Source organism: Palaemon carinicauda, chromosome 30 (genome assembly GCF_036898095.1).
Source record: "Palaemon carinicauda isolate YSFRI2023 chromosome 30, ASM3689809v2, whole genome shotgun sequence".
Lineage (NCBI taxonomy): Eukaryota > Metazoa > Arthropoda > Malacostraca > Decapoda > Palaemonidae > Palaemon > Palaemon carinicauda.
Genome location: NC_090754.1, coordinates 96215439 through 96240534, shown reverse-complemented (window position 1 = coordinate 96240534; position 25096 = coordinate 96215439). Strand labels below are relative to the sequence as shown.

At 35.6% G+C, this 25096-nt stretch overlaps 1 protein-coding gene across 2 annotated transcripts in view; it reads right to left on the bottom strand.

Moving 5' to 3' along the window:
* Positions 1-25096, bottom strand: part of LOC137623357 (integrin beta-PS-like) — a 1240954-nt gene that overhangs the window by 306348 nt on the left and 909510 nt on the right. For both annotated transcript variants that reach the window (XM_068354187.1, XM_068354188.1), the window contains one exon: positions 14360-14593. In XM_068354187.1, coding sequence (XP_068210288.1) covers positions 14360-14593 — 234 coding nt within the window. The remainder of the gene's footprint in view (positions 1-14359; positions 14594-25096) is intronic.

Genomic DNA, 25096 nt, shown 5'->3' with positions numbered 1-25096 from the left:
AATTAAGCAAAGTAAACTTAAATCATAATACACGGCACCAAGAATATTACAATCAAACGGTTGCAGAGATGGACATAAAAGAGTACAAGGATAAAAGGTACCTATGTCAGGGAACAAGCCAAAGCGTGAAATGAAATTAATTGTTAAGGACAAATAAAATGGTTAAAAATTAACAGATCAAAATCCCAGCTCCAAAGCTCAGTACATACATAAAACGTGCAATATTTACCAATGAGCCGAACAAGTAAAATAACGCCTAGGTTTTCCTACAGGGTAGAACTTTCTAGCTAAAATACTTGGTTACACAGGTGCATTTGTTCATTAAAAGATACCAAAAATATTATAGCCTAATACATCTCTTTACCTATCATAATCTGGGCTTAATCGTGTTACGACATTACCATGATATTAGTATATTATGCTATGATTGAATTTACTATATTTAAATCCTCATTATTCCATATATCAATGGTACCTTATCCGGTTCGAAGGACCAATAAATGAGTAAATTATTGTGTGGGAAATAATTCCAGGAAAGCCACCCCACTCTGATTTTCAGACCTGAGCCTGGAGGAATAGAGCGTCAACATTCCCGCGTTCAACAAACCAAAGAACCGCAACCAACACGGTTTGCTAACCATGCACACGTTAAAGTCCAAAGATGTATCGGGACTGTCAATCCCAATATCCCCTTTATGTTTAGACGCTAATCAGGGCTTAGAGCAGGAGATTCCAATCAAGCAGGTTTGGACAAATTACGTTAATAAGAGACAGTGATGCAAAATGTGTTAGGGGGAGCAGTAATGTAAAAGATCAAACATTTTTTTACAGTAAAATACTGTAGAACAATACAATAAGTAATTGGCACTGATAACTTTACTTCTAAAACATACATAAAATTCACCTTACTCATCTCTCAATTGGAACCAAGAGGTCAGGAATTTCATTTCATTCATAATTGACCTCACAAAATTAAAACTATGAACTCATTATTTCGTATAATATCAATCAACCTTTGCTAGCAAGCACTTATCACTTACTTCAAACTAATGCTACATGAGGTATGAATTGAAAACAGTCCATAATTTTAACCTAACAATGGTATTTATTTACACAAAATATTAAAGGAATTTTCGCCTAACTAAAACAGTAATGAACAGCAAGGCTACGTTACGGAAAATTGAATTAGTAGTGAACAAATTACATATTAAACAGAATGCTTTAATAAAACATTTATAGCAAAAAGAGTTAATTCCAAAATTAAGTTGTTAAACCAACCTTACAGTCAAAGTAAAAATCTTGAAAACCATAAGATAAAAGTACAATTGAATACTTTTAACACGTTCCCCTTAAACAAAGTAAAAATCAAACTGAAGTTTATAGAATACAGGACACGCCACGTAAATTAATCCAGATCATTACAGACATGATATCCTAAACTAAGGGATCTTGACATTGGAAAAGTCTATTTATGGGCGATATAGCCATGTCGTCCAGATGGAAGATCTTCTAGGCAGCTTTCTACTTGGTATATTTCCTGCTAGTAATATACCAGAAAAATTTACCTGTAGATGTATCAAACGGTTAATAGCCAAGGAGCGAATATCCCGAAAGATATCGTGTATGTGACAGGGATGTGTTGAAAACAACCATGACTACCCTTCCCCGAATAGAGTTAACCTTGTCCCGAAGGATATATGATAAGATTGGATACGTGGGAGAGCCTTTATAACTTCGATACCAGTCTTTAAAGGTCTTTAAAGGTCGCTCATGAATGGCAGAGGCAGGGGACAGTGACATTACCCTATCAAGCAGGACAATGCCCTAGAGACTGACCATATATACATATGATCAGCACCCAAGCCCCCTCTCCATCCAAGCTAGGACCAAGGAGGGCCAGACAATGGCTGCTGATGACTCAGGCTCCCCCAAACCCCCCTTCTTAGCTCACAAGGATGGTGAGGTTACAGAGACCAAAGGAACTTACGAGTTTGGGTTGGAATTCAACCCCAGTCTGGCGTTCACCAGTCAGGGTCATTACCGCTTCGTTTGCTGGTTCGCCATTCCAGGAGCGGCCATCTCATGAAATATGGCTTCACACTGAAAATTGGGTGGGGATGAAAAGTAAAGAGCAGGGCTATTCACCCAAAAATAGATTTTCCTATGACAAAATCCTTTTTTTGGGCTTGAGTCATGTTTTCCGGTTGGAAGTGTACTAGAGAATTAAAAGTTCTCAGTTGTGGCATAATAGAGTTTAACCATTTAATTGTTCTTTTCTGTCAACCTCACCATTTATAGAAGGATTAAAATTGTTCCACAATTAGTATATATAATGATGGTTTGTTTTGCACTTCCAAATATAGCTATTTGGGACAACAGTCCAACTCCATGAGTGGACTATGAAAGTTTTTATAAACTGTATTGAAATCAGAGGGGTATCATCACAGCCCCACTCACTGATGCAAAGATACATATGTAAGAACACACATGACTAAGAAATAGTCTGTAGTAGGTGGGTTAAAGGATTGAGGTACACTAAATTTTACCTAGAAGCATTAGATCCATTATAAAGGAAACAGAAAAAGATGTACAATCTTTTATCATTTCCAAAAGCAAGGAAATGTGACAGAATTGGTACAATATTTACAAGAAATGTTTACCCAAGTAACATCGTATTAAATAGAATAATAACCTAATTCCATATGATAAAAATAAGGTCACCTTTTGACTTTTCAATATAAACATAGTTTATAGCACAATGCAAATTAGAAAAACATTCAACACGCGCTATGTAAACTGTAATAGTCGTGTATTAAACAGTCCAAAAGAACCCATGCACAACACTAAGAAGCTGGTTTAATCATACTACCAGCTGCCATAACAAAGTGTTTAATCTCTGCCAATTGTCGCAAGTAAAATTTGAAAAACGCTCTTGAAGATTTCCATCCAGTATTACCTGAGTAGCTCATGGTGGTTTTGCATGCAAATATATGTCCAGAGCTAATCTCATCAGGAATCCACTGATTGAAGGTCCAGGAACAATAATTCGTTGGTAACACATTTCCCACTGACAGCAAAATAGCCGAAATGGCCACGCCCCTTTTGGTCAATGTACTGTATCTCCGTAACTGTTGGACATATGAGGTTACCTGACCATTCAAAAGGTGCAGAATGGCCACATTATGGGGACAGTAATATATATTTTTAATTTTATCATAAGATGTACATATTAGAATATTTAAATATTTAAAATTTACTATATCGGCAAGAAATCAGTTTAGGCAAAATTATTATATTTTCACTTTCACCAGGTAATAGATCCAAGGTAGAGTTTTCAAATGGTAAACAATTGTATCACTGCATGCCATGCCTTAAAATGCTTTAAATACAATTCTACATCTGTATATTATGTAGGACTTTTATATATGGCATTGACATTTCGCACAGTGTGTGGTTATATCATGCATATATATATGACTTTGGTGTTAGGGTGAAGGGATAATTACTTGGATTTTACACCTTTTAGTTTTACTACAGCCACAATACATCTTGATTTTATGCTCTTTTCTCTGCAACTCATACATAATGTTGGACATCTGCATGGATTGGGGATATATACAGGCCTGCATCATGTGTTGTTTTTTTCCCAATATTTGACTATATCTGGTTTGGTGACTGCAGGAGTTGGGACTTGAAACCTCAACGGTTTGATATATTTTTGTTGATAAACAGTACACAATCTGGTTGAAATCCAGTTCTTGCTTCGAGTTGTGGTACTGTTTCTATTGATATTAAATGAAAATAGAACATTCAATCTTCTTTAATCCTGAAACAAGAAACTGTTTAGCATCGCTTGTCATCTGTGGTGAGAGTACTTCTCCAACCAATTCTTCCATAGAGAGAGAGATCCATGGAGGCTTTTATAACGACCAGACACCTTTGAGCTCATCTTGCTAGTGCGGTCACACCCACTGAGATCACGGATGGGTCGGAGGCACAACACTAAACCATCATCCAGTTGATTAACCAGCAGGTGAACTGGTATCATTTTCTTGGTCTTCGATTACCAATCTTCACGGACAGAATTCGTTATTACCGGTGCTTTTGAAGCGGAAGATGAGATGGCAAATACATCTGTGTTAGGTTAATCAATCAAGACTGATTGTACATCATTGGTATGGAACCTGATTCTATTATCAGCTTCTACTTGGTTGTTTGAGAGCTTTGTTATCTAAATTTCAGTACCAGCTAACAGTTTTATGATTTCCTCTCCATATACTCCTCTCAAGATTTCCTTGCCCGACTTGATATTTTGCATCTTGTACTTGAAGACATACTGTTGCAACTGAACTTTAATTAGCATAGAGCTCCAGAACATTGCAAGATCAACACAGTTTTTAACTGTCAGACCTAATGGTCATAGTGATTTGTTTTGGATGAACTTCTCTTTGTTTCAATTAATTGATTGATAATCTTTATAAACATAAATAATTAGGTCTATTCATCGGTAATTTTCACTTCAGTGCCATAAAGTTATCTGAGCATCAGTCTTTATATTCCACATCTCCAGTGGAACTTGACTGACCAGTTCTCTCGTTAATGAAGCTTTATTGAGCTTCATCTATTTAATGCCATACTTACAATCATTTTTGAGGAAGGGGGATATGCTGGTCAATTCAAGCTTCAGGAGTTTGAGTATGATATACCCTTTTCCTCTAGCAATTTACTTAACTGTTTCTGCAGCATTCCGTTTCACCATCGATTTCTTTGTTGTTAACTGAGTAGAAGTATATTTAAAATAAGATTCTTACATTTGGGAGGAATTGTATTATGTAGGAGTTTCTCCTTACCCTATAATCTGCTTTCAACAAAATCTTGTCAAATCTTGCCATAACATCATCCTTCATAAGATTTAAAGCATCTAAGAATATGCTTCTTAGTTAGACTCTAAGATTTGATACAACACCCGATTTCTGTCACTACTATTTTTTCTTGCTCTGCCACACATAACACATCTCTTTTCTATGTAATTGGTAATGCAACTAGTAATCTTCTTCATTCTTCTTTAGGCTCCGTATCTATCACTGTTTTCTCCTTTTCCAATCTCTATTAGAACAACTGGCTCACTATTAGGTTTCATTGATCTCTCCAACCTCAGATTATCAGACATTTAGCTTATGATGATACTTGAAGGCCTTAGTGCACTTGTTTAATCTTGAGATGATGGAAAAGTAATCAAATTGTAATGTTACCAGAAGGATTTTGGCACGACCATCATCAGTTCCGGAAAAATAACAGTTTTCTGTATGAGTAAACTCTATATGGCCAAATGCCTTTGTAGGAGTTAATGTTATACACACAATTTATATGAAACTGGTAAATAAATAGTAAAAATTAATGTTATGGTAAAATTTACCTGTTAGCGTTTTCCCTGATGTAGTGTTGTTGCATATAACACTGGCAGTCAAAGCATAAACACCTTCGCTGCTGAGCTTTATAATACTACAGTTTCATCTTTAATATTTTAATGAAAGAAAGCAGGATCAAAGGTAAAATAACATGTCATCATAAAACAGTAACCAAAAAATAAACTTCTATTGCAGTTCATTGTAGGCTACAATAGAAATCTTTGTATTGTGTAACATGCTGAATTTTCTTTTTTGGTAATTGTCTCTAAAACCATTGACTTTTGTATATGAAAGTGTATCACCAACCTACATAATGGGGTCATTCTTCACATTTTGAGTGGTCAGGTCCAACAGTTACGGAGATAAAGTTGCAGCGGATTACAGTACATCGACCAAAAGGGGCGCGGCCATTTCGGCCATTTCGCCGTCAGTGGGAAATGTGTTACCAACAAATTATTGTTCCTGGACCTTCAATTAGTAGATTATTTAAGAGTCTAGCTCTGGACATACAATCGCATAAAAATCCACTAGTTGCGATACTAGAGTCTATAGGCTAGTAAGCCTTTGAAGAACATATACTGGAAGAAGTTTAAGGAAAAGGCAACTTTCCTAGGATCATGACCCAATGCCATACTATCCGGGTCAGCCCTTCTGATGAAATAGGTGAGTTTGGACCTCAGTTGCTTCAAAGAGAGATTTGATCCTGTTGTTCCTCTTTTAAAAAGTTGTCCGCCTGTGAAAGCTACGCACTTTGACAGGTAAGCTTTAAGGCATTCTACAGGGCAGAGAAGGATCTTCCTTTAGAGGGACGATTTTCTAAGGCCTCTGACGTTTCGTGGGGCGTTAATTTTTAGCCAGGAATGCAGGATCTGGATATAAATTAACCTCTCCCGACTCCGAGAATTCAATGTGGCCATCATCCCTTGATAGTGACAAAATCTCGCTCACTCTAGCACCAGAAGCCATAGCTAGTAAAAAAATCGATTTTTGAGTAAGTTCCCTCAAGGAAGCGGAATAGATATCGATTAAGGAGACTAAGTGTAAGACTATCCAGAAACCATGAGATGGTTTTAGGGGGAGCATTTAGTTTCAGTTTAACACAAGCCTTCCGGATCTTATTGATCAGTTCGCTGTTGAGTTCTGTATGGAAATTATAAGCAATTGGTCTGGTTAGGGCCGATTTACATGAGGAAATAGTTGTGGAGGCCGGACCCTGTTCATGAAGTGTGATAAAAATGATAAACAGGAGTCCATTGTAATCGAAGTAGGGTTATATTTTTTAATAAAATCAATCCACTTCTTCCAAGAGGACAAATACTGTCTTTTTGTAATAAAGGACTTGTATTTCTCTATAGATTTAACCGTTTCCTTTGAAAGTCTTTATTTTCTTTTAGCATCTAAGATGAGAAAATCATGAGCTGAAGGTATTTCGTTATGTAGGAGGAAGTGAAGACAGTCTCTTGTTGAACATCCTGGGACAGAACTGGTGTCGGCAGAGGAATCCGACGAGGTTTGAGATCCAGAACAGGAAGGTACCAATTACTCCTGGGCCAGTTGGGTACCACTAAGACTGCTGTTCCCTTGAAGGTCTGTAGTTTGTCCAGGACCTTCATGAGGAGATTGAACGGTGGAAAAAGGTATATGTGAGTCCACTGGCTCAAATCCAGGGACATCGCATCTATCCCCACTGCTTCCGGATCTAAATTCAGTGCTATGTAACAGGAAAGTTTCTTGTTGAAGCTCGTTGCATAGCAATCTATTTGCAGTCCCGGGATTTGTTCTAGAATGGAGCAGAATGATTTTTCGTTCCAGGACCATTCTGTTTCCAGAGGTTTGAACCTTGACAGAGCGTCCGCCGTCACATTGCGGAACCCCTTCTAAATGAACTAAAAAGAGATGCCAGTTTCTCCTCTTCGACAAAGAGAGAATGGCCAATATTACGTGACTGATCTGTGGAGATCTTGAACCCTGTCTGTTGATGCAGTGGACTATAGTCTTGCTGTCGAGAACTAACCTGATGTGTCAATTCCTCTTCGGGTTCAATCTCTATAGAGAAAAAAACACTGCCATAGCTTCCCCCAACCTCGTTCCAAGGCATCCGTGTTGATCGTCACTAACGTAAGAAGAAAATTCAGGAAGCGTGTGTCAACATGCTCTTGGCAGGGGACCACGGGTTTAGCTGTTTGCACAGTAGAGCTGGGGTTTTGTGGCGATGATCTCTTCGAGCATTTGATGCCTTTTTTTCTTCAGATTCTGTTAGCTTCCTTGACTTTTGCTTTCCGGATGGGATTTGTAACCGCTACGAATTGTAGCGAACCCAAGACTCTTTCCTGATGATGTCTGGTGATCATCTTTAAATGAAGCAGACACATGACCGAACTTTCGATTTCCTTCCTCTCAATTTGAGGCAGAGAATGAATGTGTGACTTCAAATTCCAGGCAGACCTAGCTTCTGTAACTGATGAGTTGGCATTAACCTGGACTTCTCTAAGTTAATCTAGAATCCCAGGCATTAAAGAAACTTCATAACTTCATCGCAGCCCATACTAACCATTCGTCGAGGTATACCATCACCTGAAGACCTTTGTTTTTGAGTTGTTGAACAAATTTCCCGAATAGTTTTGTGAAAATCTTTGGAGCTATGTGGAGCCAGAATACATAGGCCTTTCTGGCCAGTCTGAAACTAAGGTAAGGGGAGAATTACCAACCTATTAGAAGGTGCTAAAAAGCTTTGGTAAGATCAATGGAGAAGGTGTAGGCCCCAGGGGTAGTAGGATCCGTATTTGCGAGATAGTTAGAATCTGGAACTTGTCGTTCTGAATGAATTTGTTTAGAAGGGGCCAAGTCCAGAATAGTTCAGAAAGTGTTAGAATTTTTCTTTGACACAAAATGGACGTGCTTGAAAGTTCATGGATTTTGTGCAACGGAAAACTCCCTTCTGGAGGAGATCCTTCACGTATCCTTCCTGGAATGGTGTTGTGGGTTAGAAGAGCCTCTTAAATTGTGGTGGTTTCTGCCTCCATTTCCAGTCTAGTCATTTTGTGACTATGCTGTGTGGCCAAGGATCGAGTTTCTATTGATCCCAGAAGCGATAGAGTCTTTCCCCTACGGAATCTCCTCATTGTTGTATTAAGGACCTGCTTCTTTAGTCGATCTGCCTCTGTTTCCATAGCTCCTTGAATAGCCACCTCTTCCAGATTTTCCCCTTCCCCTTGCACTTCTACCTTGAACTTCAACGGGGGCGAAATTTGGTAGTAATCCGTTCGTAAATGGGATTAAAAGCTGGGGAGTGTGTAGCGTACTGCTGGGAACTGTAAACCGTCAGGGGGATAGTGGCAACTGTGGCAGTTGCGGTAGGAAATGTTTTCTTGCCTTGAAAGGGTCTCCTATCCTTCTTGCCTTTAGGCTAAGGTCCTTCTCCAGGGATAAATTTTCTCTTAGAGGACATACAAAATTTCTGCATAAAGCTCTTGTTTTCGTGAGCCACCAGTCCTTGACTTCTTTTACCACTTTTTTGGGTAATACATCTTTCCTTAAGATGTTGGAGTTAATCAACTTTTTAGGCTCATGCCTAATAGATGCTGCTTCTAGGAAGTGCTCTCTGTAGGCTCTCCTGGCTGAAAGGAGAGTGTGCAGATCACGATGGAAGATAGCTAATATGGTCTTGGCTAGAACTGGAAAGAGGTCAGATATTAAATAGTTCCCAATTAGCATTTCTGAGTAAGACTGGTGTGACAGAAGCCTACAGTCTTTCTATCGCCTCAAATTCCACTTTTAACAGAATTTCCAGAATCTTGGGCAAATTCGCATTAACTGTTTAACTCTGATATCCCTATCCAGTTGGGCAACTGTAAAAGGGTATTAGACCTCTTCCAAACTATCGGAGTCATATGGGAGAGCAATAGAAACGGGCTTGCAATCCTCTAGCATTGGTAGAGGTCTAACTTCTATTACTGCCTTCCTGACAGCCTCCAAATTCATCGAGGCAAAGAGAAAAACAGGGTCTTTTAGAGCTATAAATGTAGCCTGCCTCCTGCCGAAAGCAGAAACTTGGGTATTGGTGAATTTGGCTCCTCAACCAACAAGGTTTGAACCTTACCATGGTCTAAGATGTTTGTCTCTTTGGGAATCGTATCATCCCTGATAAACGCTTCAGAATTCAACCTCACGTATCAGTGAGGGTAATTCTCAGCAGAGGGGTAAAACTCTAAATCCAAAACTGGTTTATAGCCCATTCCTTCGCCAATATGAAGGTACCCCTCACTCAGAACCATATGTTCTGCATAACGCCAAGGGTTCTTCGCTGTACAGTCCGTACGACTTGAGACTGGAGGAGCCTTGGACTTTGGTGCTGGTTGAAGCAACTCAGTCTTTGCCTTAAAGGATGCTTGAGCTTTCTTATGCTCTGCAAGAATATTTTCCATGGATCCCTTCATGGAAACCATGAACTCTAAATGTCCTGGGAACAAAGGGGCAGTTGGAGGCATATGACGAGTAGATGATGAGGCAGGTATAGCAGATGCAGGGACAGACGTAGGAAAGGAGGTAATATCAGTACAGTACTTACCTGCTAACTGTCGATCGAGTCATCTGAGGCTTCTGTTGTCAGTAAGAGACTTTCCTTCGCTGATGAAATGGAAGATGTTGTCGACAGGCTGTCAATGTCCAGTTGCAAGTCCTGAAGTGCATCCCGGACTTCAGGATATACAGGATTCACTTGTACTGACGGGAGTTGTACCGTCAGTATCTGGTGACCGTACACCGTGGTCTCATTAGACCTGAGGAACTGGAGATCCTTCACTTCCAATGAAGGAAGATAGGGAGCACCCTGTTGAGAGCTCTTTTGGATTTCCTTCATCTAGTGTCTGATGGTTTTCTGGCCCCCCTTTTTCTCATCCTGAGAAACGTTGGTTGCGTGGAATCCAATATGGAGGAGATCCTTGCATATACTGAAGTAAGACAGTTCCCAGATAGCGACGATTCCTTGGAAACATGATGGTGCGCATGTTTCCTGCAGTTCGTATGGGCGCATGACATTTTGACCCTCCTGGTGTAGGTTACTGTCGATCATTCCATGTCGTCAGCAACCTGTAAAGATAGAAAAATTTCAATGAGTAAGTTATTGTCTCATAAAAAAAAAATTTATATGCTCACACAGAAAAATACAAAATGGATTTTGACATAGGAAAATTCTATTTTTGGCTGAGATAACCATGTTATCCTGATGGAAGTTCCTCAAAGGCAACTTTCTACTTGGAATATACTGTATCTGCGAGTGATATACGAGAGAATTTTACCTAAGAAGTATCACATGGTTCTATCCCCAGGAGCGAATATCTCATGAGATATCGTGTATATAACTGGGACTTGTTTAAAACTAGCCACAGCTATCCTTCCCTGAATAGAGTTAACCTTGTCCAGAAGGATATAGGAATAGGATTGGATATGTGGGCGAGAGAGCCATTATAACTTTCTATTCCAGTGTGCTACTGCAAACACGTTCGCTGGTTCACCATTCCATTAGCAGCCTTCCCATGAGGCAAAGCCACACACTGAGAGTTGGGAAGGGATGAAAAGTAATGGGCGGGTCCATCAAGACGATATAGGTATCTCATTTAAAAATACATTTTTCTTTTGTCAAAATCAATTTTTTGGTCTCGAGCCATGTCATCCTGATGGAAGTTTACCCGAGAATTAATATTCTCAGTTGTGGCCAGAAGGAGTTTCTTAACACATTTGAACCCCCATTGGTATGTCCACACTTCCACATAGCTATTGGAACAATAGTCCTAAACTATGAGCACAAGCGAATTGTTTGTAATCCACGTAGAAGCCAAGGAATTTAATTGCACAGTCCCACTCACTCTGAATAAAATCTTTGTCTCCACTAGTCAGTCAGACCGAAGTCTATGAAAGGAGGGTTAAAAAAAACAGGTACACTGCTTTTATTGTGAACAGTAGGTCCATATAAAGGAAACACAAAACGAGAAATAACGTTTTATTTCCAAATATTCATAATGTAACGATATTCGGCACAACTATATGAACATTAGATGTGTAGAAAACCGAAGTTTTCAAACCCCAGAATTATGTAACAGAGTAGTAAAATAATAATAATAATAATAATAATAATAATAATAATAATAATAATAATAATAATAATAATAATAGTAATAATAATAATAATAATAATAATAATAATAATAATACTGTTTTTAAATTTCACTTGATTTTCCTTTCCTCTCGCATACGGGCCAATTTAATATTTACTTACTTAAAAGGTAGACCTTCCTTCATACGCTATACACGGACACTCCTAGTTAATTACCTTGCACTTTCCAGCCCCAATAATTAGTAAAAAAGGCAATGATAGCAATGACTTAGAGGGAAAATATATGTTCAGATCCTCACACCACGCCATTTGAATAGCAACTGACTGGATAAAGTGAGCCATGCTTCAAACATCCAGAAATACCAAAATGGAAAGAGCAGTTATAAAAGTTTTACTGTAGCATAGATGCTGATACTAAGTAGATAGAAGCAATTCTAATGCAGATGATAACATCAACTGCAAATTTAGGAGCACTCATGCCTATTTTTACAATATGTAGTCTGCCATAAAGAATACTGACAGATACAGTAGTGGACTGCAGTTCACTTCATAAAAGTTTATAGAATTTTGAGATGTAAATGGAATACAGAATACATTTAAACAACCTATCATCCATTTTCAAAAGAAGAGGCAGAAAGATATGTTTAAACATTAAAGCATACTGAAATTTGAAGTGCATGATAGCAAATTTTGGTAATGTATTTTCTCATATATCAGTTTCCATTATCTTATAAAAGAACTGTACAAAGCACTGCAGGTGCAGAACAGTCAAGTCAGTTAATTGGGAGGAGGATTGTCTTCCAGTTTTCAAAGGTAGTTAGAACAGGCGCCGTACCAAAAGGGGATGAAGTAGATTCACTTCATGAGGAGAGCTGTTAGCGGCAGATTTTAGGTGAGCAATACTGGTCATTTCCCATAGGGCGAGCAAAGCCTTCTGGTCCCCCAACGGTTGTTGAGAGAGATGAAAAAGTTTCACTATGCAGGCAAGCGCTGCTACAGTGAGTATGATTTGAGGTCTTCGCACATTATGGGGGTGTTCCCTTGCTCGCACAGCCAATCTCAGATTTCCGGGAAAGTGTCCACGGGGATGGCTGGGAGAACGTAATCTGCTTTGGTGCTTGACCGAGTCACTCCCTTTATGCGAAACTGAACTTCAGTATGTTGGTACCATGCGAACGCTTCTCTGCTGGTGAAGGACGGTAGTTTTAGGGGTGTAGCGTTGATAGCAGAGTCCTTGCCTGAGGGCAGCATCATTAAACAGTAAGGCACAGCACTTTGGGGGAAAGCGGGAGGGAGCTGAACACTCCGGTGGTCACCAATGTCAAGGCGAAACGTGAGGTTGTAACTGAGAGACACTCGAGAATGCAACTAACCTATTTCAATAGACAGCGAGCTTTTATAAAAACAGTTTTAGTGAAAGAAGGTCACAAAAAATCAAAGAGATCAATACAAGTAGATACAGGAATAAACAATTTATCCGTACAAGGAATAGCGTTACTCTGTACGAGCGTGTGTGATACGCATGCAGTACAATGTACAGGATTTGCAATCTTCAGATATGGTGGTATTAAATGCGCCAATTAATCATCAAGATATTCAATCACCAAATTTTCATTCAGATTCTGTTTTTACGCCATATTAAAATGTTACTAAAGTACATTCTAATAGCGGGAAGTCTCCTGAAAGAATAGATATGTCTGTTTGAACAATGCTAAGTAAAGGGGAAGGAGACACTCATATATTTTTCTCGTATATAGTCAATAGTTATATGTTTGTCTTATTTCGCAGCGAAAGCTGATGTAATGCCATAGTGCTCCCCGTATCGTAAAACCTTTTGACATCAGTATATGTAAAACTTGAGTAATAGAAGATATTTTTAATGTGTATTTCAGTATTCGATTTTATCAGGATTAACTCATAAAGAGTACAGTTCTATTAGCTCAACTTAGGTAATAGTATACTATGAATCTTGTAGTGCATATAATCTCTTTGATGTTAATTTGTCAGCATTTGATCTTGTATGGAATTTTTACTAATAATCACGAAAGTCAGGTACCTCGGAAACCTTGTAATATGTATAGAGATTTTAATAGATCGGATGTCTTCCTAATACCTACTAAACATGTAGATTTTGGCATTAAGGATGCTATAGAGTCATTGTTTTTTATCCACAGGTAATCAGTTCAGTAAACCTTATTGATGATGTAACAATAACATAACTCAACACAAACAATAAAAAAAAACATTCTTGAAATAAACCTATCATTATCCAGGGTTTCTGGTTGAGTCGAAAAGCAATGAGAAGCAGGTGCTTGTTTTCTTTTGGAGAAGTAATTCATGAAATCATTCATTCTAGTTATCAGCACTACAACAGAAAAAAATAGTAAAAAAAAAATAAATAAATCTAAATTGCATCGTCTTGGTTTTTGGTGTAATTTCCATGTGTTTAATTTCGGCACAATCCTGTCTTGTCTGCGTTGGATATTTTGGGGCAGATATTTTTCTTCAACAATTATCTTTTAGAATTTTTCCATGAATTTTTTAGCTCCTTCATTATCTTTGAGACACAGAATTACCAGAATTACCATGCCTATTATTACGACTGTGAATTCTGCTTTATATAATTGATTAGTTTCCTATGAAAAAAATATTTTGTTAAATTATGTACATTTCTGTTTATGTTAAAAACAAATGAGATTTAAAAAAAAAGGCTACAAATATTTTAAAAACTACTTTTGTTTTCATGAGTAAGAGATTTCGGATAAGAATGTTAATACAAAAATCAGCTTGCATAATGAAAAAAAAAAAAAAAAAAAAAAAAAAAATAGGAAAACCTTACCTTCTCTGCAGAATCTCCCTCACTACATTGGCATATTCCGCAGACACAGGTACCTCTATTGCTGCAAATCAAGGATGTATCTGGCCCTATGCAAGACTCATCAGAAGTATAATTTTTTCCAGTAAGCTTGGTTTCACACTGGCAATCACTGCCCATATACCCTTTGTGGCATTCACAAATTCCACACATATATGTGCCATGGAATGAACACTGTTCAGCATCTTCAATGTACCCCTGGAAATTAATTTTGAAAATATAATGCATTTTCTTACAACAATAAAAAATCCTAATAGAAAATTAATGCACACTAGCTGAGTCTATATATTAAAAGAAATGCGTGTGGGAAATATCTACCCCAAAGAGAATATAGTATTCATCAACAGGAATTCTATCACAGTTAATCAGAAGGGAGTCATATTAACGCAAAAGGTTGCAAAGTTATAGGAGAGTACAAAGAATCAGAAATAAGGGCACAGATCTAGATAGGCCAGATATGAATTCACGAAGAAATGAAAAATGAGAAAGATAGTGAAAATATCATTTCACATGAACTTCATAAACCGATATAATATAACAACAATTACCCTTTTAGTGCCAGTCCTTTATCAAATTATTAAGTTACTCAAAGCACAAGTCATTTTTCTTCAGACATTTTACTTAACTCATCTTACCATAGAATCTATTATAGAGATAGTACTTTGCAACATTTTAGATCACAGCTGGGCAAACTTCCTTCCAGTTGATATATATCAAATATTTTATAAGATGATCAAATATGTAAATAAAAAAATAACTACTAATAACCCGGCTTAAAATTTGTTCACTGGCTCAAAGGGTTAATCATGATGATAGCAACTTCTATGGTACAGATGTCAAGTTTGTTACTGTCTTTGTAATTAACTAGTTTAAAACTTAGACATTTAATAAAAGATGTAGAGATTGAAGGATTATACTCAGGTACTTTTAAAAGTGTCATATATATATATATATATATATATATATATATATATATATATATATATATATATATATACTGTATATATATATATATATATATATATATATATATATATATATATATATATATATATATATATATATATATATATATATTACGGCTGGCCCATTACGTAAACTCTCGGGCTCCAAACTCACCTGCTTATTTTTACATAAATCTGTTAAACTTAAAAAAATATCAGAGCTTTAGGAACATTTATGTAACTTCCAAACGGCAATATACTGTATATGAACACTGAATATCCAAACAAAACAAAACAAAACAAAAACTAGGTGATTTCTTTACAAGAACTATTCTAAATTACGAGCAAAGTCCTGAGAAAAAATATTGGTGAACGAAATAATACACACTTTACAAAAGTATATGTACAGTATTCTATAAAAATTACAACAATTCGAAAGAATTAACACCAAAAATTAATCACTCGAAATATTAAACCTGAACTAAACCTTAGGCTAAAATATAAAACAATACTCTATAAAAGATTATACAATCACTTCTTTCACAAGAAATTAATTTATGGAAAATATTCAGTTTGGACTATTAATGTGAAAAGTTGACACATATCACTCTAGTGATTTAACAATGATGAAATTCACATATATGTAACCGTTACATCTACGTCTGGTGGTTCCCAAGAGGTTACAGAATAAATACACTTCACTGTTTAACCTAATCTCACAGGGCCAGTTAAAAAAAAATTGTTAAAATGTACTTACATTAACACACTACACTTGATTTAACATCCAATAACCTCACCAACGTCTGAACAACACTATACGGATAAAATTCACTTATTCACGTTTGAAAGGATAACGGTTTACACACTTAAGAGGAGAGAGGGCTGGTGGACGTTGGCTCTTTCGAAGTGATAGGCTGGGTCTCTTCTGCTGCTTAAGCATTCCTAGGGTCAATATATATTGACTTAATTCGTCTAAAAATTTCTAGTAAATCATTCTCTTACCATGAGGTCCATGTTCTAGCTGCGTAAGGTTACCAGTACTTTGAAGAAGTACTAACCTTGCTTGCGAGGCAACTTTCCTTCAACTAACTCCGCCCATCTTCCTTTCGTAACTTTAAAAAAAAAGAGTAAATCTATTTCGAGAATTTTTATGCACCTTCTAACCATGTGGAAACATAAAAATGACGTAATCCTTCATGCTCATACCTCGTATGTGTCATACAGCATACCTAAACGAGATTACATAAGACTACATGAAAATTACACAAAATAAAATGTTAGTTCTTAAAAAAAAACGTAAATTTACAAATACTGAATTGAATGAAAATACAATAAATTGAAAGATGAAAGTCTTATGTAATTTGCATGCATTTACTTAATCCTACGTGAATGGAACTCACCTTACGAGTTGGCTACACATCTCTTAAATACACAAATAAAATACATGAATAAAATACTTACTCATCTGCTAGACCAGCTTCATAAAATATATATATATATATATATATATATATATATATATATATATATATATATATATATATATATATGTATATATATATGTATATATATAAATGTATATATATATACATATATATATATTTATATACATATATATATATATATATATCGATAGGTATATATATATATATATATATATATATATATATATATATATATATATATATATATATATATATATAGATAGATAGATAGATATAGATATACATATATATATATATATATATATATATATACATATATGTATATATATATATATATATATATATATATATATATATATATATATATATATATATGTATATACACACACACACATATATATATATATATATATATATTATATATATATATATATATATATTCTTATGAAGCTGGTCTAGTGTAAAGTAAATATTGTAGTTTATTAATATTTTTTTTATATTTCATATATTGTTTTCATTTGTGCATTGAAGAGATGATACCCAGTCCATAAAATGAGCTCTTCTCATGTAGATATAAATATTTTATGTAAATTGCATAAGACTTTTTTATTTTATGATGTATTGCATCATGTTTGGGAGAGAATGTTCAGTGACATGTGCCTTGGAAGATTCTCTACCATGTCCATAGAAACTTTGAGAAGCCTGGCGAGAGGATGTTATTTTTGTTTTTTATTTCGGGAACAATAGGAGGGCGGAGCTAGCTGGGAAGTCATCTCGCGGGTGCATTGATGTGTGTCTGAGAGTTGCCTGAAAGCCCTGGATTTGCCTCTAGGCATTTTTAACTAGTTGGAAACTCTGACACCCTTAGGCACAGCTCCCCACGCTACCAAAACTCGATCCTGGAAGGTTCTGGAAATAGCAGTTAGGTTTCATATAAAAGGTCACCAAGGTTAGGTTACCATAGATCGAGTTAGAACCGCAGCTTGAAATAGCCTCCTTCCCCTCTCCCTCTCTCTCCAGCACGTAACTCAGTGTATTGTCGAAAGTGTTCATTACGTTAGTGTGTCCTCTCTTAAGTGACTCTGTGCCTCAAAGCAAATTGTGTGTCACGCAAGACCAAAAGGTGATTTTTGAATTCATTGTATTAGGGTAAGTTTTGGCATTGTAGAACGTTTTCTTGTAAACGGCCCTATAGGGAAGATAGCGTTTGTTACGTGGTCAGGGTATATATTATTCATTAAGTGTCAAACGTGAACATTGTGTTATTTAGAATTATTTCAGGCTTTGGATAATTTTCATTGCATTATTTCTTTTCTTAGGCTAAGGTTTACACAGATGTTATAGTTCAAGTCAAGTTATTATATAATTTCAGATCATAATATTTTTGTCCTAATCTAAGTTTTATTCAGACTTAATTTTTTTCCAGTGACTTGTTTTGTCATGTAAATTCTATTCAAATAGAATATATTTATTTTTGTAAAGAGTGTATTATTCCAATCATCATTATTTATGACCAGATTCCTCTTGATTCCTGTTAGGAACCACAGTGAGTAAAATAAGTGTGAATAATACTTAAAAGTAATTATTCAGTTTAGTTTTGAGTGTGCTTAAGAAACCTTTGGATATTCAGTGTTTTATATATTGCTGTCTAGGAGTTATTTAACAGTTTCAGAATTCATGTAATAATGTTTTAAAGAGTAAGTTTTAATGTAAAAGCAAAACAAGGTAATATGGAATTCGAGAGGTTGATTAACTTTCCAGTATATATAATATTATATGTTTGGTTCCCAGTCACGAGTCATAGTACAATATATTTTTTAATGTCCAGTCCACGGGAGCCATATCATATAATATATTTTGGTGCCCAGTCCTGGGAACCGTATCATATAATACACATACACACACACACACACACACACACACATATATATATATATATATATAAATATATATATATATATATATATATATATATATATATATATATATATATGTGTGTGTGTATATATATATATATATATATATATATATATATATATATATATATATATATATATATATATATATATATATATATATATATATATATATATATATATATATATATATGCCATCATATCTGTTAATGTATAATTATGAAGTAAGATGAACCCAAGTAAGAGAATTAACAGAATGAAGGTAATTCAGCACAATAATCTTTCCAAGGAAAACTCAGTACTACATATAGAGAACCACAGCAATAATCTGGTCTTCAGTCGGGACTTGGGATTGTAAAAAAAAAAGAAAAAAAAATACCATCCTCATTAGGCATAGAATATATCCCATGACAACAATTTGTGCTGAGCACTCATCAAACAACTGAATATTAACATCGTGTAGGTAAGAAGTTATTATACGGTATCAAGTGCCAGCTCAGAATAGGCAGAAAGCTCTAAACTGAAGATGTCATTACATGCACATTCTGAGCTTCACTTTTCAACTGAACCATGTCTTTCTAACATGGGCAAATACGCTCTGAAAATGAGATGGTATTCTTTAATACAGAAAACCAATGATTATTTGCATGCAATGTCGGGTGAGAGGAAGCCCTACAATATTAATAGATACTGTTGCAGTCTGAACTGGACATAACACATTGTCCTAAGAAAATTACAAAATGGATGAAGGTTGTCTAACATTTCTGTAAGGACTGAGTCTTTGTAATAAACTCTTGACTAAGGGGAGAACAATGAATGATCACTGGCTGGAATGAGAAACTAGCTGCTAGAGCATGATACTCATCGATTCAGTTTGAATATGTCAAGGTCAATGAAAATCTCTAGCAATGATGCCTTTGATAACAGTCCAAAAGGAATGTAGGACCAGCATCAGATTCTAACTTAGAAGCCAAGAGTAAGAATCTAGTGTATCCCTAAATGGCTAGAAGAAAGAGCTCCTTTGTGGACAGATGATATAAAAAAATGCCACCAGAGACTTGAATAGCAGTTTCGAGCATAAAACACATATTATTATTATTATTATTATTATTATTATTATTATTATTATTATTATTATTATTATTATTATTATTATTATTATTATTATTATTATTAGCTAAGCTACATCCCAAGTTGGAAAAGCAAGATGCTATAAGCCCAAGGGCTCCAACAGGGAGAAATAGCCCAGTAAGGAAAGGAAATAAGAGAATAAATAAATTCTATATAAAGTAATGAACGATTAAAACATTTTTTTTTTCAAACATAAAACATTAAAACATATATTTCATATATAAACTATAAAGAGACTTATGATGACCTGTTCAACATAAAAACATTTGCTGCAAGTTTGAGCTTTTGAAGTTTTACTGATTCAACTACCTGATTAGGAAGATCATTCCACAACTTGGTCACAGCTGGAATAAAACTTCTAGAGTAATGTGTAGGATTAAGCCTCATGCTGGAGAAAGTAAAACAACAGACAGTGCCAACTAGTTCAGGTAGACACGATTACTAGAAACTCACCTGGGGGTTGTGATTGCCTCTGCCCTGATACCCCACTAGGCTGGCGTGAGCTACTGAAGACACGTATCCACTGGAGGACAGAAACCCGGTGGGGACATTGCAATGGAATTTGCATATACCATCTCTAAATGGGTGAGTAAAAAGTCTTCATTTGACGTATTGCAAAATATTTACAAGAGAAGGAGAGTCTATGCTAGTCAAATGATGTATGGGGGTGAAGGAATCCTTATATTGTCTTGATAAATAGTTCACCTATTCCTGGAACAAAGTTAAAATGAGGAGTAGCTGAGCCTGTGTTGAAAATTACAGTTTCAGTTGTAATGTCAGTTAGGTGCCATTCGAAACCCAAATCTAAAAGTCCTGGGCCTTGTCCAAAGGATCTGAAGTCAATAGCTGGACTGATAAGCTTTTAAATTTATGCTGTTCACTCTTTTCTTGCACCACATTTGAAAGCTAATACAAAGTGAGCTAGATTGAAGAATCAAGTAGCAACTAAGTTACAAAACATGAGCCCTAGACAACAAAGGGTTTCCATCTGTAAGAATGGTACCAATACTATAAAAAAGTAACTCCCATATCTCACTACCTGGCACCCAAAAGCCAAAAAGAAAGAGGCAGAGGCATTCTTGGCAATAGCTATTGTAATAAAGGAAGCTTAGCCAAATGACAAACATCCTGTATCTGAGAAATTTCTTAAAGCATTGATCTGGGAAAGAAAAATACTTGTTAGGACCCATAACCTTATCATAACCTTTTCTTGTTAAAAGCATTTAAAGTGACATAAAACATCATTCCAAACATTTGCAACAGATATGACTACAAAAAGCTCAAAAGTCTTGACCGAAGACCCTCATCATCAGCGTTCCATGCCACCACAGGTGCTTATGGACAGTTGATACCAAAAAATGTTATACCGAACCAAGAACATCCTCAGAGACTGTATTATCCACTGAAGCTAGCATATCCTTTTTTTTTTATGTGAATCCTCCACAAAAGATATCTTGGGAGGACTTCAAATACACATTCTTCTAAGACCAGGGAAGGTTAGGGTTTCATGGGACTTATCAAGCTCACAAGGACCAGGTGTAAAGAAATGTCCAAGCAGGAAGGCACAAGGTAAACATGGTGTTACATCGTAGGTGGGAGCAACCAAACAGACCACAAAGGTTAGAAACCACTGACTTGCTCTGGTGGCCAATAAGGATCTGGCAGTAGGACGGTGGGGATACAGGATAAGACAGGTGGCTACCCACGACAATTCATCCTGTTTGTGGCTTAAGCATGGGAGTACGCTTCATGCAGAGAATGACTAGGAAGATCTGAAGCATAACCTCTGAGAGTTTGCAAAATGGGATAACTGCATTGACTAAAAACCCCATGTACCTCCTCAGAGGCAGCGTTTAAGACAGTCACAGAGGAGAAGAGTTCATTGATTAAAAAGCAAGCAGAGGAATGTCCATTAAATAATTAACAACAGAAGGCAAAAAGCGGCACATAAGTCAAAATTATTATGGTGGGTCTGCTGAGCTCACGAGAACACACGTGGGATCGGAGACACAGAAGTAGAAATTATACAAAAGAGCCTAGCAATTGCTGCATCCTTCTATAAGAACATAACACAGAGCTGCAGCATTGGCTGTGAGGCCTAACAGAATAAGCTGTCATTTGATGATATCCTCCTCATTTTCCTCCCTCTATTCTGATTCTGGTGATTTTTCTCGGAACGAGTTCGTGCAAATTCCACAAACAAACAAATTCCAAATTTTCCTGATAAATTTAATTCATTGCTTATCTCAAGAATTTATCGCATTACTGTATTCTTTTTTAAGTGCAAGCCTACTATCAACGGAAGTAAAAAAAGTATAAACCAGTTATTTCTCCATAATGTGAGGTCACCTCCCTCCATTTCCTTAACAGCAATAAGAGGAAGCAAAATCTCGAATAAACTCATATTTTCTGGCATATATTAGGTTATATATATATATATATATATATATATATATATATATATATATATATATATATATATATATATATATATATATATATATATATATATATATATATATATGTATATATATATATATATATATATATATATATATATATATATATATATATATATATATATATATATATATGTATATACATATATATATATATATATATATATATATATATATATATATATATATATATATATATATATATATATATATATATATATATATATATATACTTATATATATATATGTATATATATATATATATATATATATATATATATATATATATATATATATATATACACACATATATATATATATATATATATATATATATATATATATATATATATGTATATGTATATATATATATATATATATATATATATATATATATATATATATATATATGTATATATATATATATATATACATATATATATATATATATATATATATATATATATATATATATATATATATATATATATATATACATATATATATATATATATATATATATATATATACATATATATATATATATATATATATATACATATGACCCGTGCAGATGGATAATGAGACATCGGCATTTGGGATTACTTCATTTATTACAAAAGGTTCATTCAAGTACACAATACACAACTACCCTCTCAAGTGAGGGACCTGTCAACTCGAGTGCTCACCGGCAACTAAAACTCCCTTCACTACCAAAATGCAAGGATTGTAATAATATGCTAAGACATCGGTTTTTGTGGAATACTCATGAATATTGAGTTCATTTACCTTGTCGTACAAGACATCTACATACACGAATTAGGATATTACTCACCCCCAAGCTCCTCACTCCGGGAGGAGGTGCGCACTCGCCCTCACTAGTCAATGATATATGGAGGACACTCCGACCCGGAATAGGCATGGCATGTACTAAACAGAAATACAACATAAAATATATATATACAAATCACCCCCCCAAAAAAACAACACATCTACAAAAAAATAAAAAATGAAATATTGCATGTACACAAAACAATATAAATAATTTCACTCATATCTTCTTAAGACCTCTGCAACCAAAACACAGAATACCCAAAGTGAAAAAAAATCATAACATCAAGTCTACATAACCTCATCAGTAACCTCCTTCTGGTTGCGGGCAATACGGGCTTCTAGGGCGGGACTGGGGTAGGAATAGATATTTCTTCATCCCTCGATTTTACTTGTCCGGGTTTACGGCACAACTTCACTACACAACTCACCACCACCGTTTCACCATTTATTTAAATCACTACAACACTTGTACTTGCAACTTTCAACCGGTGGCCACTAGCCGTTTTCCCGAGAAAATCATTCATCTTCCCGCCCTTCTCTTATAACATCAAGTATACAGTATTCACATATACACATTCTCTAACACTGCTTATCCTCAAGGCTGAACTTTAATCCCGCAGCCACTTGCCATTCGGGAACCGCCATGGCTTCAGCAACCAAGAATCCTATAAATATATGAATAATACAGCATCCGCCTGACGGATCTCACTTGACCTATTTAACCTCTGATTGTTTTTAGGTTCACTCAGCAATGTTATACGTACTTCCACACTCATCAAAATTACCACACATTGTTATCATCAAGCTTATTTAAAACACACTTTTGAAAACTACCTCTTCAGGCACCACATGTATGTGTGCCTGATGGTGTTCAGACACTGCACCGCTAACAATGCTTTGTATCACAACTGTGTTAGACTTCACCATCTTAACTCGGTACGGACCCAAATACGGTGGCTCTAGTTTGTGTTTCCTAGATTGTAATCGTTTCAAATACACACGATCGCCCAAAAATACTTTTACCGGTGCGATTTTGAACCGACCATCATACTTTGAGCTGTAATTTTCATTAGCTCTTTTCAAAAACCTTTCAATAGTGTTCATTACTCTCCTCAATAGATTTAATATATATACACGGTATTGCTCACTTGAATAATTTGGCAATTGTTGCAAATTAATGAGTACTGTATATGGTAACACAGGATCCTGTCCATACACTAAAAATAAAGGCGTGTCCCTGAGCGAAGCATTATATGCAATGTTCAAAGCTAGCTCAGCTTTAGGAAGCATAGCGTGCCAATGAAGGGGGTCATCAGCCACTAAGTAACGCAAAATTTGCACTGCTTCCCTATTGTGCGACTCTACTAAGCCATTTGCTGAAGGCCTATATGTGGTCACTGAAAAGTGTTCAATTTTCATCAAGTCCGTTACCGATTTCACCACCTTATCTATAAACACAAGACCATTATCACTTATCAAAATTTTCGGGCAACCAAACCTAGAAAAGAAAGAGCACAGTGCCTGGGCTAATAAATTTGCAGATTCATCCAACATTGCGTAAGTATGAGTGTACCGAGTAAATGCATCCACAAATACACAAATATACTTATGTTGTGTTAACCCAGTAGGAAATGGTCCTACCACATCCATATGCACTCTATAAAACTTAATGGGAACCATCGGCTACTTCTGGCTTCCGGTACAGTGTTTTTATGTCCTTTGAAACAGTTACAAGCATGACAACTTTTTATATAATTCTCTATAGATTTTTTCATTCCTAATCAAAAGAAGGATTCACGTGCTCTTCTTAATGTTCTATCAATCCCTAAATGCTTTGCATACGGACTTGCAAGTACATTGTGGATGGTTCGTTTAATTAAAGAGGGAGGAAGAACTTGCCGTGCTCAAAAGTCCCCTCCCCTCTTCTCGTAAGCACAATATAAGATATAATTTTCAATAAAAAATTTTCTCA